Source organism: Culex quinquefasciatus, chromosome 3 (genome assembly GCF_015732765.1).
Source record: "Culex quinquefasciatus strain JHB chromosome 3, VPISU_Cqui_1.0_pri_paternal, whole genome shotgun sequence".
Classification (NCBI taxonomy): domain Eukaryota; kingdom Metazoa; phylum Arthropoda; class Insecta; order Diptera; family Culicidae; genus Culex; species Culex quinquefasciatus.
Window position 1 is genome coordinate 170,355,365 of NC_051863.1, and position 14,457 is coordinate 170,369,821.

General features: G+C 33.6%; 1 protein-coding gene across 12 annotated transcripts in view; it reads left to right on the forward strand.

Annotated features, from left to right (window-relative positions):
• LOC6041453 (diuretic hormone receptor) overlaps positions 1-14,457 on the forward strand; it is a 95,619-nt gene that overhangs the window by 74,168 nt on the left and 6,994 nt on the right. For all 12 annotated transcript variants that reach the window (XR_005278282.1, XM_038260544.1, XM_038260543.1 and 9 more), the window contains 5 exons: positions 3,056-3,150; positions 3,220-3,330; positions 7,151-7,339; positions 12,320-12,459; positions 13,054-13,104. Coding sequence is in view for 11 of the 12 variants with exons in the window: in XM_038260544.1 (XP_038116472.1) it covers positions 3,056-3,150; positions 3,220-3,330; positions 7,151-7,339; positions 12,320-12,459; positions 13,054-13,104 (586 nt within the window). In the remaining variant the exon portion in view is untranslated. The remainder of the gene's footprint in view (positions 1-3,055; positions 3,151-3,219; positions 3,331-7,150; positions 7,340-12,319; positions 12,460-13,053; positions 13,105-14,457) is intronic.

The following is a 14,457-nucleotide window of genomic DNA, read 5'->3' on the forward strand; positions in this document are numbered from 1 at the left end:
ATTTGATAAATCCCGCTCTCGACGGTCCCTTCAATATTGACAACGAGAGAGTCCACTGTATCTCGAAAATACACAGAAAAATATTTCGTTGCTATTTTTAAAAATCAAAAAACTGCAAATATTTCGCTAAAATCAAACTTTCGGTGGCTATATCTTGAAAACAGAGCGTTTAATCAAAAAATCTGTGAAGATTTTTTCTATTGGAAATTCAATTTTACATTTAAAAATTTCGTCAATTTTTTTTTGCATGAATTTTCGATTTTTTTTCCAAAAATCACCTTTTTTCAAAAATTCATAACTCGGCGGCAGATTTTTTGACCATGTTTCTCTATAGCTCAAAAGTTGTGGATTTTTGTCCCCTAAAACATATCAAAAAATCTCGAAAATAAAAAAATACGTATTTTGGGAAATTGAGTTTTTGTGAAAAAAAAAAGTTGATTAAAAAATCTGCAATTTTTTTTCCGTGTACCTATTTTTTTCTCAATAGAGGAGAAAAGCAACTCGCGACAAAATTTTGAGGCTAGGAATTTTGACAGGTATGATTTTCATAAAGTATTCGCCTCCTTTTCTCTCCCACAGAAAACTTGGGAACGAGGTAGCTGTCAAACTAGGCCAAAATGTTAAAGTCACTCACAAAATGAACTTTGAGTGATTTGAGTTCATTTCTGACGTCACGATTTTCTCCTCTATAGTCCTCAACAATACCTACAACTTTGCCGCAGACACCAAATTGATCAGAAAATTCACTCAAAAGTTACACTGCCGCTCTAATCTGGTCCGTCCCATATGTAAAAAGTGAGTGCTGAGATAACGCTGTGAGAAACCCAAAAAAAGTTTCACCATTTTTCCCGTTCTAAACTAAATATTTCTATATAATTATTTATACAGTTATTTCAATATCAGTCTTAAAAACGCAAGTACCATAAATTTGATTAAAAAAATTAACAATTTGGAGGTAAATTTGAGAAATTTACAGCAAGAGACCAACTTTACTTTATTTGTCCATAAATAAAGGCAAGTCAGTTATGATATCAAGGTAGGCTTGAACATTTACAACACAGTTTCAACCTGGTTCAACTGTCATTTCCAGGTTTGTTTTGGTAGTTTTCTAAGTAAATAATTATAAAAAATGTTAATTTCAGGTTTATTTGCTTTAAATAATGTATTTAATAAAATTTCTAGATATAAAAATGTGATCTGCAACGACACCAGGAAATTGGAATTATATTACAGAGGCAAATTCTCAACTGCTAAGCCCTCGAAAATAATTTAAAAAACTACGCTTATCGTTGGTGGAGTCTCTCCGAGAACCAGGGTCAAACTTATTCATTCAAGAAAAAATATATCTAATTTTATGGTTTAGATATTAGCCATAACGGTATGTATTTTATATTTTCTTTCCGTGGTTGTACATTTCAAAAGAAAAAAGTCACTAAAGGTTTGGAGTATCTTGGTTTTAAATCTTCAAATATTTCTTCAGAAATGAACAATTAATGATATTTTCAAGTTATACGTACTCTTAAAAACATACTCTGTAGATTTCAAATAATTTCGCAGCCATTTAAACGATTTGCCTTTATTTTGCATATGGGACAGCAAGAAAGTCATATTTATTTTGGATTTTTTAGAACAAGCACTACTTTTTTATTCAATAGGCTAAAAGTACATGTAAAATTAAAACTTTTATCAAGTTTATCTCAATTTTGACAAAAATACATATGGGACGGACTAGATTAGAGCGGCAGTTACAGCTGTTTGAATATTTACATACCATTTTTGTATGGACAGCAGCCAAAATTGTATGGAGACTTGTATGGGTGAACCAATGATGCAAAATAGCTTCTTTGGTCATAGGGAAGGCCCCCACAAAGTTTGAGCCAAATCAAAAAATACAAAAAATAAAAATGGTCGAAATCGGCCGATTTCGTAGAGAGTTGCTCATATATGACACATTCCGGCTATATTTTTCATTTTTTTTTCGAAATATGTCTCGTTTGATATCAAAACCTGTCCCAAATTTAAATATTATTACAGATTCAGATTGGAAATTTAATTTTCTGCAAGAAGTGACTTTGGAAATCAGATTTTAAGTTCAACTTTTCATTCGCCACAGTGAAATAGCGAAATTTTGACCCTTTTTGGTTTTATACAAATTAATAAGTCATGTTATTATAAGCAATTCCAATTGTTAATCGAGCTGTGATTGGACCAATAAAAAACTGAACAAATAATTAAATTAAAAAGACCTATCTGCCAAAACGAGTTCTTTTTTGTCACTGGAGAATGCGACATATGTTCATTGAAGTTGATGATAAAAGTTTGTAAGGCAAGAAACGATTCATATTTTTCTAATCAATTTTTTAATGATTTTTTTTTATGTTTCAAACACCGTTTTCATCTCAGAAAACACAATAATATTAGCAAGCACAAGTTCTCCGGGCAGTCGCTTAGAAGCTATTCCCACGCATCCAGATCAATACCCACATCTCACATGATGAGCTGAAAGTCCTGGCAGACAAAACCACAACAGCAGTACTTTGTGTAAAATTCTGCGGAAGCTTTCTCCGTCAAGCTTGACGATGACGATGGTCGGTGGATATACACGAACGACAAAGACCAGTGTGGGAGCTTGATTAAATTAAAGCAGCCTCCGGACTTAAGCAGAAACTAGAACTCTGTATTTTGATGCCGGAAGGACACAGTTTGAAATTTGAAATTCATAGCTAATTGTACAAATTTGAACAAATAACTGTCTCATCAATCACTTAAGGCCAGACGAGCACGTGCAAGGCCAAACAGCATTCGCCTCGGAGAGATAAATTGAGAGGACTTTAAGAGTGATTTCTCAACGAAAGACATCGCTCATCTGGATTTTGTCTCACTGGGTCCTTCTAACTAATGGATGAGCGGATTCTTGGCACGGAGAAAATTAATTCAATTGAGAGCATCTGTCCCCCCAAACCCCGCGACCACCTTCGGTGACCCTGAATGTGTTATTTCGCTAATTAAAAGTAATTTTACTTCTTGTTTTTTTTCTTGTTGCACGCATTTCCAGGTGGTCCCGTGATCTTCGTTGGAGCGTGGGCACTGACCAGGCCATTTTACTTAACAGAAGCCACCATCACACCAACGGCGGAACATCCCAACAAGGTATGACGGGTCCAGTTGCGAGGCGAGCTCAATGCTGACGTAAGTTAATTACGTGTGATTTATTCATAGCTCGAAATTGAATGCTCTTGGATGCGGGAATCTCACATCGATTGGATAATTCAGGGCCCGACCTGTACCGTGCTGGTGATCAATCTGATTTTCCTGCTCCGGATAATGTGGGTGAGTTTGAAGGGGGTGGGTGGATTGATTTCAGTTGACCCTTTATTTGATTTCGACAAATTATTCATGCAATGGTCGTGATTTTAGCCGCAAATCGGAGAACGGAATTGAAATTGATTGTTTTTGTTTGTTTCTACACGGAGAAAAAAGAGTTCCCAAAAACGTGAACATGCGCTCATGAAAATGGAAGCCACGAACAAAGTGTTCAAATTTCCTTATTCCCAATTTTGGGAACTCTTTTTTTTCGTGTAATCAAACCATTTTTTTAGTATTTATACGGGTCTTTTCACATCATTTTTTTTTCGTTTTTTTGTAAAAATGTATCCCAAGCAGGACTGGAATAATCGCAAAAAAATCAATTTCGCTGGCGAACTTTCTTCAACCGCAAAAAAGAGAGGAGGCAAATCACGCAAAAGAAAATCGCTTCCGAAATTCTTCAAGAAAATCAATCTGCGGATGATTTCTTGTGAATTTCCTTGTCAGCACCACTTATACATATTTATTTCACTTTGTTTACACACATTGCCCATCTACAAAATGTGACAGGTCATTTTTCGCGGTGTGACGTTACACTTGTAAGTGTAGTAGTGAAAAAGATGTTCCGCTGAATAATCAAGATGATGTTTTTTTTAGATTCCTTATACCGATCTTTCGTGTGCGAGAGAGGAGAGCCATGCTCCCTTTTTTTTTATCAAAATAGGTTTTTATTTACATTAAGTCTGTTCACATATACAATGACTTTACAAGTTCAGCTGTTCCTATTGATCATTATTCTCTGGTCTCCTAGCTGATCTAGAACGGGATCTTCTTTGATTTGACTTGTTCTTTCCTCTGAACGGTGGGATTATCATTTTTTCAGGATCAAATATTTCCATGAATTTCTGGTGATCTTCCATGTGTACGCATTGTTCATTGTATGAACTGGGTTCTACGATCTTTTCTTCTCCAAAAGTTGTTTGTTTTTCTTCTTCTCCTAATCCCGGCATTATTTCTAGTGAACTTGACTTCCCGTGAATTAACACCTTCGCAAAGGTGTCATTTCCGGAAGTTTTCTCCTTCTTTTCCTTTACTTTGGCTTTGTACGGACAAGTCACCTTCAAATGATCCGTTTTACCGCAACCAAAACATTTATTTTGCAATCCGTCATAATATATGCGAGCTTCCACGTGAAGAATCTGCAACCGAGCTGGGATTTCAGCCCTAACCTCCATGAATAATCCTCTTACCCCGTTCCATATTGGAAATCCCGTTTCCTCACCGTACCGTTCCCTAACATGACATTGAACTGTTCCGTACTTCTTTATCACTTCCGCAATTTGCGTGTCCTCGACCTCCGAAAATTCGTTGGCCTTGACTTACCTTCAAAGTTTTTTGAAAACAACTTTTTGGGGATTTTAAACACTGCTTCACCAAGCTTAGTATGATTTCATACCATTTAGTTCGTATTTAATTTGTATTTAAAATTTAGCAAAAAATCCCGGTTTATGGTACATACTAACATTTATTTCAAGAATTGAAGGACTATTATAGACATGTTGTCAAGTTATAAATGTTGGTAAATTCTATAAAATATTCCTCGGCCAAAACTCAGTGAAACTCATTTGTTAAACAACAGATTTAAACAATAAGAAAAGCAAAACAGATTGGAATTATTTTTCAGTTTATGTTACCTCCGCCATCAAAATCATCCTAAAAAACTGGGGACAAAAATGTTAAGAAAATAGGTTTGGGCTCGTTTGAAAATATTCATATTTTTTTTTGGTGAAATTCCTATATAGTGTAACCCACAAGTTTTTTTTGCGAATTTTTTTTCCTCAAAACTTAGATATTTGAAAACTAATGATAGGAATAATGTAAAATGCATTTTTGTAATTCCGTCGTGAAACTACTTCCTTTTTCTGTCATTCTTGAACGACGAAACAGCCTACTTTTCTGTACCAAAAATAACAGATTCGAATAGTAACCCTTTTCAAAACAAAATGGAATGCTGAAAAGTTGAACATTTCAGCACTTGTTAGAAAAAGTTATACTTTTCAACAGTGTTTTTGCTTTTAACGATTCATTGACTCAATGCATGTACATTTGTCCAATAGGGGAAAGTGGGGCAAGTGTAACAAGCTAAGGAAATGCTCGTTATAACCCATTAAAAAGTTTAAAAATTTGTCGGATTTTTTTATAATCATCTTATTCTAGGTCTTGACTAAGACTTTGTTAGAACAAGTTTTTCAAAAATCCTGTTTTTTAATGTAAAAAATTGATTTTAAAATTTTTGATTTTCCGTACGTTCTACTCAACTAGTGGGGCAAGACGAACAACCCGTTGGGGCAAGAGGAACAATGCATGAAAAAACATGTTAATTTGCTAACAATTGAACTGTTATCACTTAGATACATCAGATTAGAATGTATTTGAAAGGTTTTTTTTTTCCATTTTTAGATTAAATAATAATAATTTACTAAAAATTTTATCGTTTTTACGAAAAAAAATATTACTAAGATGATAAATAATAAATTTTCATAATATCATCATACTTTGCATGAACAATTTTTTTTAAACAATTGTTTATCAGTTTTTAAGTACTTTCATATATTTATTTCCCAATAAAATATGTTGTTGCAGCAATTCGTAATTTTTACCATACTAAAAATCAATATGGTACACTTGCCCCACCTGAACAAGATTTTTTAAAAGCTCTCAACAAAAATAACCAAAAGTTAAATCAAACTTTGTAATTGGTGTATGTCATTGGTACTACTGGTCTAGGAAAAATAGCATTTTGGTAAAATGAGCCTTAAAACGAACCCTAAGCCTTATTTTGTACTTTCCAAATATTAAAAGAAAACAAAGGTTTTGAAAAAAACTTCATTAAATCTTATGCCCCGTGGCGTTTACGTCGTTTTGGCGGTTATGTGGTAGTAGAATCAGCTAATTGCATTGCTATTCCTCATACTGGAAATAATCAAAATTGTAAAAATTACGGCCGTACGAGTGATTGTTCCTCTTGCCCCATATGGTCGTCTTGCCCCACCTTCCCCTAATTCTGTTCAAAGAGTGTTTTCCGGAATTGCAAAAAACGTTGTATGGAATTCGATGCAAAACTTGATTTTTTCATCATCTCGGTGAACCACGTTGGATTAATGTACGACTCGTGCTGAAAAATCCTCTTTCTGCAACTTGTTGCATAAACTTCTATTAAAACACTTTTTTTTTATTTAAATGTTAAAACCATGGCGTGTAATTTATATTTTTTTATTTCCCCTCGACGTCTCTCTCCTCCCCTTGTACTTTGGTGAGGGCCGAGAGAAATAATCATCAAATAGTATTTGCAACGGTCTAAAGAAAGGAAAACAAAAGATGAGCTTTGAAAGGATAAAAATTTGATGGTTGAATATTACCTCTTATTATGTAGATATTATAATTTACTAATATTTTCTTCGATTTTACTTTTCGAATTAAAGCATGTAACCACAAAAATTCTGTACATCTGGTAAAAATTAATGGAAAACTCGATTCAACAGTTTTGAATTGAATCTTCTGCTCTGTTAGTGTTTTTCAGCGATATCCACATCATCTAATGCAGAAGCACCATTCGAACAGCCCAAGCCCAGTATCCTCTTACAAATCCTTTTAACCAACCCTTTCTAGTTGTACCTACTCTTTCGTTTCGGAAGTAAAGCCAGCAATCTTCAGCTCTATTGTAAAGTTCAAAATCGAATCACTTGACAAACAATTGAACAAAATCTCTTTTCATGACAACTTCCACACATGTACACACTCATACTAATCGAATTCTGTCGATTCCCCCCCTCCTCGAACGCAGGTCCTGATCACGAAGCTCCGGTCGGCGAACACGCTCGAGACGCGCCAGTACCGGAAGGCTTCGAAGGCGCTGCTCGTACTTATCCCGCTGCTGGGCATCACGTACCTCATCGTGATCTACGGACCGGAGGAGGGCGGCGTCGGAAGCCACATCTTTGCGGTCACCAGGGCGATTCTGCTGAGCACACAGGTAAGGAGAGAGGTTCAGGTGGGGGATGGGGAAGGTATTTATTATATTGGAAAAGGAGTGAAAACTAGTGTCTGGTTTTGAAATGGGGTTGAAAGGTGTACTTTTGGAAAACCCTACATGTTTTTTCTTCCACCTACAATTTTGTGGCCTTTATGAAGGAAAAGCTTTCAAAACAATTTCCGGTTGTGCTGGTCAGTGACATATCCCTTGAAAAGAATGGAAATAGTACACAGTTACCAGTTATTTGATTGAATTTCAATTTTAAATGACGAAGAAGTCTTAGTTTTTTTTATTGCAGTTCAATTTAGTTTAATTAATTTTGCTGTTGAAATTTAAGATGCCAGATGCACAGATTTGTCTGTGTTTTACAGACTTTTGAGCTTGTGTCAGACATTTTTTGAGTTGCACAGACTTTTAAAAATGGACTTCTACGACTGTAAATTGATATATTTGAATTTTAGACAAATGCACAGACATACACAGACTTTTTTTTAGACATTTAAAAAAACACGAGGCATCCCTGGTTGAACCATTACTCGTATACAGTTACTATCCTGAGCTGAGACAAGGACTACCTTTAAACAGCTGATTAATTCAATGTTGGGAATAGAATTTGTGGGTGCTTGAAGAATCGAGTATTAAATCTACTGAGTGAAAAAAGTCACTAAAATATTCTTCGAAATAGCTTTTCTTATTGATGTTAAGTAAAGTTTATTCAAGTTCATGTCGGAGTTTTAAGTTCATTAAATCTATCCGAAAAAAACAATTTAAAAAAAAACCAAAATTTTAAATTTCAATTCCATTTTCCAAAATTTTAAATCATTATTTAACTGTCACACAATTCTTTAAACATTATTATAGTTATGTTACTACCAAAAATTCACGAAATATCAATTAATATATAAAATTATTTTAAAACATTCTTGGACTAGGATTAGAGGAAGGAATCAGGTTATAGAATAATATAATTAAAATAAACTGGAGATTACCTATTGAAAAATCGGAAATCGCCATCAGTAGCATCAGTTGGGTTTTATCAACTTTAATCGAAAACATACTGAATAACAACATGACCACCATTTTAGTTTAAAGTTAGAATTCTAAAAGAAAATTCAAGATTTTAACTTTGTTTATTCAAGATTAAATGAATTGGAATTCGAAATATTATTTTTAACCTTGAAAATCTTGAAATTTCTGGAAAATTTTTGATGTTTTGTGAGTTTCATGAAATTTCTACCAAATTTGATGATTTGATATGGTGGGCCCCGTTAATTTCTGCCTATTTCATGATTATTATAAATTTCAGTGTAAATAAATCTTTTTGTTTTTTTAGCACTAAAACTTTATGTTATTTTAGCAAATTTTCACTTTCCGTTAAATTTTGTGTGTTCGAATTATGGTCCCCATGAAAATTGTAGTTTTTCAGCGTTCAGCCTACCGAAAAAAAAATAAAAGATGATCGTAAAAAAGGGCTATTTTGTATGACCAGCAAACAAATTTCTATTGAGACTGGTGTTAATAAATTACTGATGAAAAATTGCGTTTTTTAAAGAATGCCTCTGGTCAAAATTCCATTCTAATAAATAAACATCGATTTGAGAAAACTAAGAGAACTACTCTATAATGTGATGAATTGGAGCAAATTTAGGCGTTTGGTTCATTTCGCCGAAAGTCGTTTCGCCGAATAGACATTTTGCTGAAGGTCATTTTGCCGAATGTTTTTGTTATAAAAATCGAAGGGATTGCTTTTTTTATATTTGGCTGAACATTACTTACAAATCATCTTTGAATTTTACAATAAAATTGAACTGCATATTATTAAAAAAAATGTCGCAGAATTATTTAGAAGAAATATCAGTAATATTTTTTTTACGTACCGTCTTGAAACTTCCTACTTTTCCTGTCATTCTCGAATGACGAAACAGCCTACTTTACTCTACTGAAAATAACAGAATCGAATAGAAACACATTTCAAAACAAATGCTAAAAAGTTCTACTTTTCAGCACTGTAATGGGTGCTGGAAAGTTGAACTTTTCAGCACTTGTTTTGAAAAGTAATACTTTTCAACATTGTTTCATGGACATTTCACTTACAATTACATTCAAAAGGTGTTTTTTGGAATTGCAAAAAATGTTGTATGAAACTCGTTGCAAAACTTGATTTTTTCAGCACTTGTCGTATTTATCCAACTCGGTGAACCTCGTTGGACAAATGTACGACTCGTGCTGAAAAAATCTTCTTTTTGCAAATTGTTGCATAAACTACTATTTTTTTAAAGAGCTGGTCATAAATTAAAAAAAAAACAAAAGGTTTTTTCAACGAATTGCATTCGAAAACTGTTTTTTTTAATACAATGCAAATACTTCCAGAAATTAATAAAATCATCTTTTATGTTATCCAAAGAACTGGCTATATTTGAAAGGATTCAAAAAACACACATTTTTTATGTTGAAAAACCAATTAATTTTCAGGGAACTGGTGATGTTGAAACGAACTGAAAACTCCCCGAAATTAATAAAATCATCTTATAAATCGGGAGCAACATTTGAATAGGGTCAGCGATGGAATAATCATCATCAAAAGAAAATCATTGGATGTTCATCAAGAGAAAAAATCCGAAGGGAGCATGGCTCTTCTCTCTCGCGCACGAAAGATCGGTAAAAGGAATCTAAAAAAAATCATCATCTTGATTATTCGGCGGAACATCTTTTTCACTACTACACTTGCAAGTGTAACGTCACACGTCAAAATATGACCTGTCACATTTTGTAGATGGTCAATGTGTGTAAACAAAGTGAAATGAATGAAATAAGTGGTGCTGACAAGGAAAATCACAAAAAATCATCAGCAGATTGATTTTCTTGGAGAAGTTCGGGAGCGATTTTCTTTTGCGTGATTTGCCTCCCCTCTCTTTCGCGGGTGAAGAAAGTTCGCAAGCAAAATTGATTTTTTTGCGATTATTCCATCCCTGAATAGGGTACATAAGCATTTTGACAGCTAGAACAATTTCATAAATTTCGAGACAACTATCTAACTTAAAATATTCCGAGGTAACTATTTAACAAAACTCGAAGTGCTAAACAAAAACGTTTTCTGTATTTATATTCTACATATTTGGAGTTTGTTTTGTTTGACTTACAACAAACTGATGAATTATCTTAAATTGTTAATTCTTTATCCAGAAAAATGCTCAAAAATAGACATTTTCTCTTTTGCTTCAAAATCGATTACAATGTCCTCCTCATCCAATAAACCACGTGCCTTCTTCTATTTTAATCCTAAACAAAAAATTGTTTACAGTTCCAGCTCGATAACAGTCTCATTTATATCATTTTTTGTGTATAGAGCAATTCCATCTCAAATCAGGAATTTTTCTGGTACTTTTGTACCCGACCCTCTCCGATTTCAATGAAACTTTGTATACATGTTATCCTAGGCCTATATAAACCATTTTTGTGTATATGGAGCCAATTTTACTCAAAAATGACATGTGAGAAGGGCGTAAGTTAATTAGATGTTTTTGCATTCTGTAATTTAAAAATGACTGTATCTCGAAGGAGTTGCATCGTATCAAAAAAAAGTCAGAGACAAACTTGTGGGAATTGGACGGGCTTTCTGAAAATAATACACTGAAAGAAAAATACACGCCACTTCTATGGGATTTTCTTATTTTTATGTTTAAAAGTTAGATTTTAAGGTGAAGTCACGATTTTTTTTCGTTCAAAATTTTTGAGGAAATAGTCGAAAAATGCAGGATGGTATGTCTCTCCTGAAAAAATACAAAAATCATTTACTAAAACTGTTTTTTTTTTGAAAAGTGGTCTAAACGTCAAAATTTTCAAAAACTGATAGTGGGGTCGATAGTCGATTCTCCAGACAATTTTACATAAAAGTCTCCATATTGACCATTGTCCTAAGTCCAATCCTTGCGAAGTTACAGCGGTTTTAAAAATAAAAGTGTTGAAAAAATAGGTTTTTTGGTGGTTTTTGGCATTTTCCATAAGACAGACTTTATTTTTCAGTCTCGTAAATATTTTTACCGGAAAGCTCGTCCAGTTTTCCATACGATTGCCTCTGACAGCTTTTCAATTTGACTCGTTTTAATATTTACGTAAGATGATTTACTATCCAGATTTCTACTACACTGAAAAATATATTCTTTTTTCAATTATGAGCATGTAATTAAGCTTATATCTGTAAGCCAATGCATTCAATTGAAAGTCTGTCAAAGGCAATCTTATGGGAAATTGGACGAGCTTTCCGGTGAAAATATTTTCGAGACTGAAAAATCAAGTCTGTCATATGGAAAATGGCATAAACCACCAAAAAACCTATTTTTTCAACCTTTTTATTTTTAAAACCGCTATAACTTGGTCAATATGGAGACTTTTATGTAAAACAGTCTGGAGAATCGATTCCGACCATCGGTGTTTGAAAATTTTGACGACTATTCAAAAAAACAGTTTAAAAAAATGATTTTTGTATTTTTTTAGGAGAGACATACCATCATGCATTTTTCGTGAGTCTTTTTGTAACATTTTAGACTATTTCTTTAAAAATTTTGAACGAAAAAAAATAGTGACTTCACCTTAAAATCTAACATTTAAACATAAAAATAGGAAAATCCCATAGAAGTGGCATGTATTTTTCTTTCAGTGTGTTTTTTCCAGAAAGCCCGTCCAATTTCCTACAAGTTTGTCTTTGACCACTTTTTAGTACGATGCAACGCCTTCGAGATAAGGTCATTTTTAAATTACAGAATACAAAAATATCTAAAAACTTACGCCCTTCTCACATGCCATTTTCGAGTACAATTGACTCCATATACACAAAAATGGCTTATATAGGCCTAGGATAACATGTATACAAAGTTTCATTGAAATCGGAGAGGGTCGGGTACAAAAGTACCAGAAAAATTCCTGATTTGAGATGGAATTGCTCTATACTCAACCATCATCATCGACTGCTTCTCTACTCAGGGCTTCGTCGTGTCACTGCTGTACTGCTTCCTGAACTCGGAGGTGCGCCAAACGCTGCGGCACCATTTTTACCGCTGGCGTGACGAACGGAACATCCTGCGGCCCGGCGGTGGCAACAAAGCGGCCAACAACCATCGCAGGTATGAGCATGTGGAGTACCTTACTCACTGTTGTCTGTTGTCCTTTGGGAAGCCAATGTGGATCTCTGGGAATAGATTACAGTAGTTCTCGTTTCATCCATCAACCTCAAGCCAGGACATGTGACCAAACAGAGATGATTTGGTTCTGAAGCTGTAGTCAAAATGTAAAAACTGATCTAAAGGTTCAGTCTTATTTTTAATTTTTATTTGGTTACTTTAAAATTAACTCAATTTATTATTTTTTCAATAAATCGACCAATTTTCCAACCCATTACATCATGTCCTTGGCGTGTGGCGCCGTTGTCAGCACAATATTTCAAACTAATCCTTGTGGTTTTTTTTCTCATTTCTTTCCAACATTTGTGCAACATCATCATCGTCCGCTTCGTCTGCGATGGACGACGAAACCGCAAATATTGCCGATTGCATCGAACTTGGATGGTGGACTGGTTGATTGACGGAAAAATCAATCATCATCGATTGGCGTTCTTCTTCTTCTGCTGTAAATAAATGTGTGCGTGTGTGTGTGTCGTCGTCGTTGACGTCGTAAACTTTAACACAAAATGGTTTCCATCTAATGTTGGCTTTCGAAAGACCAACCATCAGCAAAGACTACTCGCCGAGGTCACGGACCGAGAGCATACGGTGAGTTTTTTTTTTTTTTTTTTTTGGGAGTTTTGTTATTTTGTATGTTTAGTGTTTGCTGTAACTTCAATAACTTAATGTTTAAATGTTTGTTTTATGTAATTCATGTAGGGGACAAGCATGTAGTCCGATTAAGCAACTAATGTTGACTTCAGAATTTGAAGTTTCTAAAAGACCTTTTGAAGATTGAGAAAAAATCTGTTTCTTTTAGACAAATCAATTTTTAATTATTTTAAGTTAATTTCCTAATTTCAAAAATATCTTACACCCACAGGAAAAATGTATATCAAAATCTGCAACAGAAGATTTGCTACAGAAAATTTTATATTTTATAGTATTTTTTGCAGCAAGCTCATATATCATTTTTGCCTTAGTGTAAACCTGTCGGTGACCTGCGGTTCCCACCAATACATATAAATGCTGAGGCTTTCGCGAGAAACTGCTCAAAGTAAAGCCTCGAGCCTCGTTTTAAAATGTTTTTTTTTTCAATGGCAGTCGGTAATATCGCAAAAAATGCATGATGACAGATTTCATGCAGAATCTGGTATACTTTCATGCCACCATGCATCACAATCATGCGATCGCCGTTTGGGTGTAGGTAATACAATTTTATGAAGATCTCAAACTTTTTTTTTTTTTTGAAAAACAAGGTCTATAAAAAATTATGAAAAATCCAAATTTAGGTTGAAAATAGTTGCAAACCGTTTTTGCAGTTAATGTTCCTTGAGTCTGGACAAAGTTTTTTATTGTTTAGAATTTAAAAATTTCATAGATGCTGTAAACATTTGTTTCAATAGCCTACACACTTAGATTTTTCTGCCGAATTTGAACAGTTCGGTAAACTGAAAATTCCAAAATTCGGTAAAAACACTTAGATTTTTCTGCCGAATTTGAACAGTTCGGTAAACTGAAAATTCCAAAATTCGGTAAAAACATACCGGAATTCAGTGGATGATGTTCTTCGGTAAAATTTTGTTCATGGTTCATGGTTTACTGATCTAAACTTTACCGATTTTTCAACTAACAAATTCGGTAAAAATATCAAAGTGGAAAATGAAATGGAAAAGGGGAGGAAATATGATTAAAAGATTAAATGAAACAAAAAAAGATTCGTAACACTTGATTTTTAAATTTGATATTGCTTTTTTTCATTCTCGGTTTTTTTTAATTCTTAAATGTTTTTCTTAAAAATCTGAGATTTTTTCGTATAAAAAAAAAGTTTGAATTGTTCAATTTATTGTTAATGCATAAAAAAATAGTTGAATTTGTTGATTTTTTGATAATTTAAAAAGTAAATTTCAAATATAAAAAGCAGGTATAAACTATTATTTTTGTTTCATTTTATTTTTATTG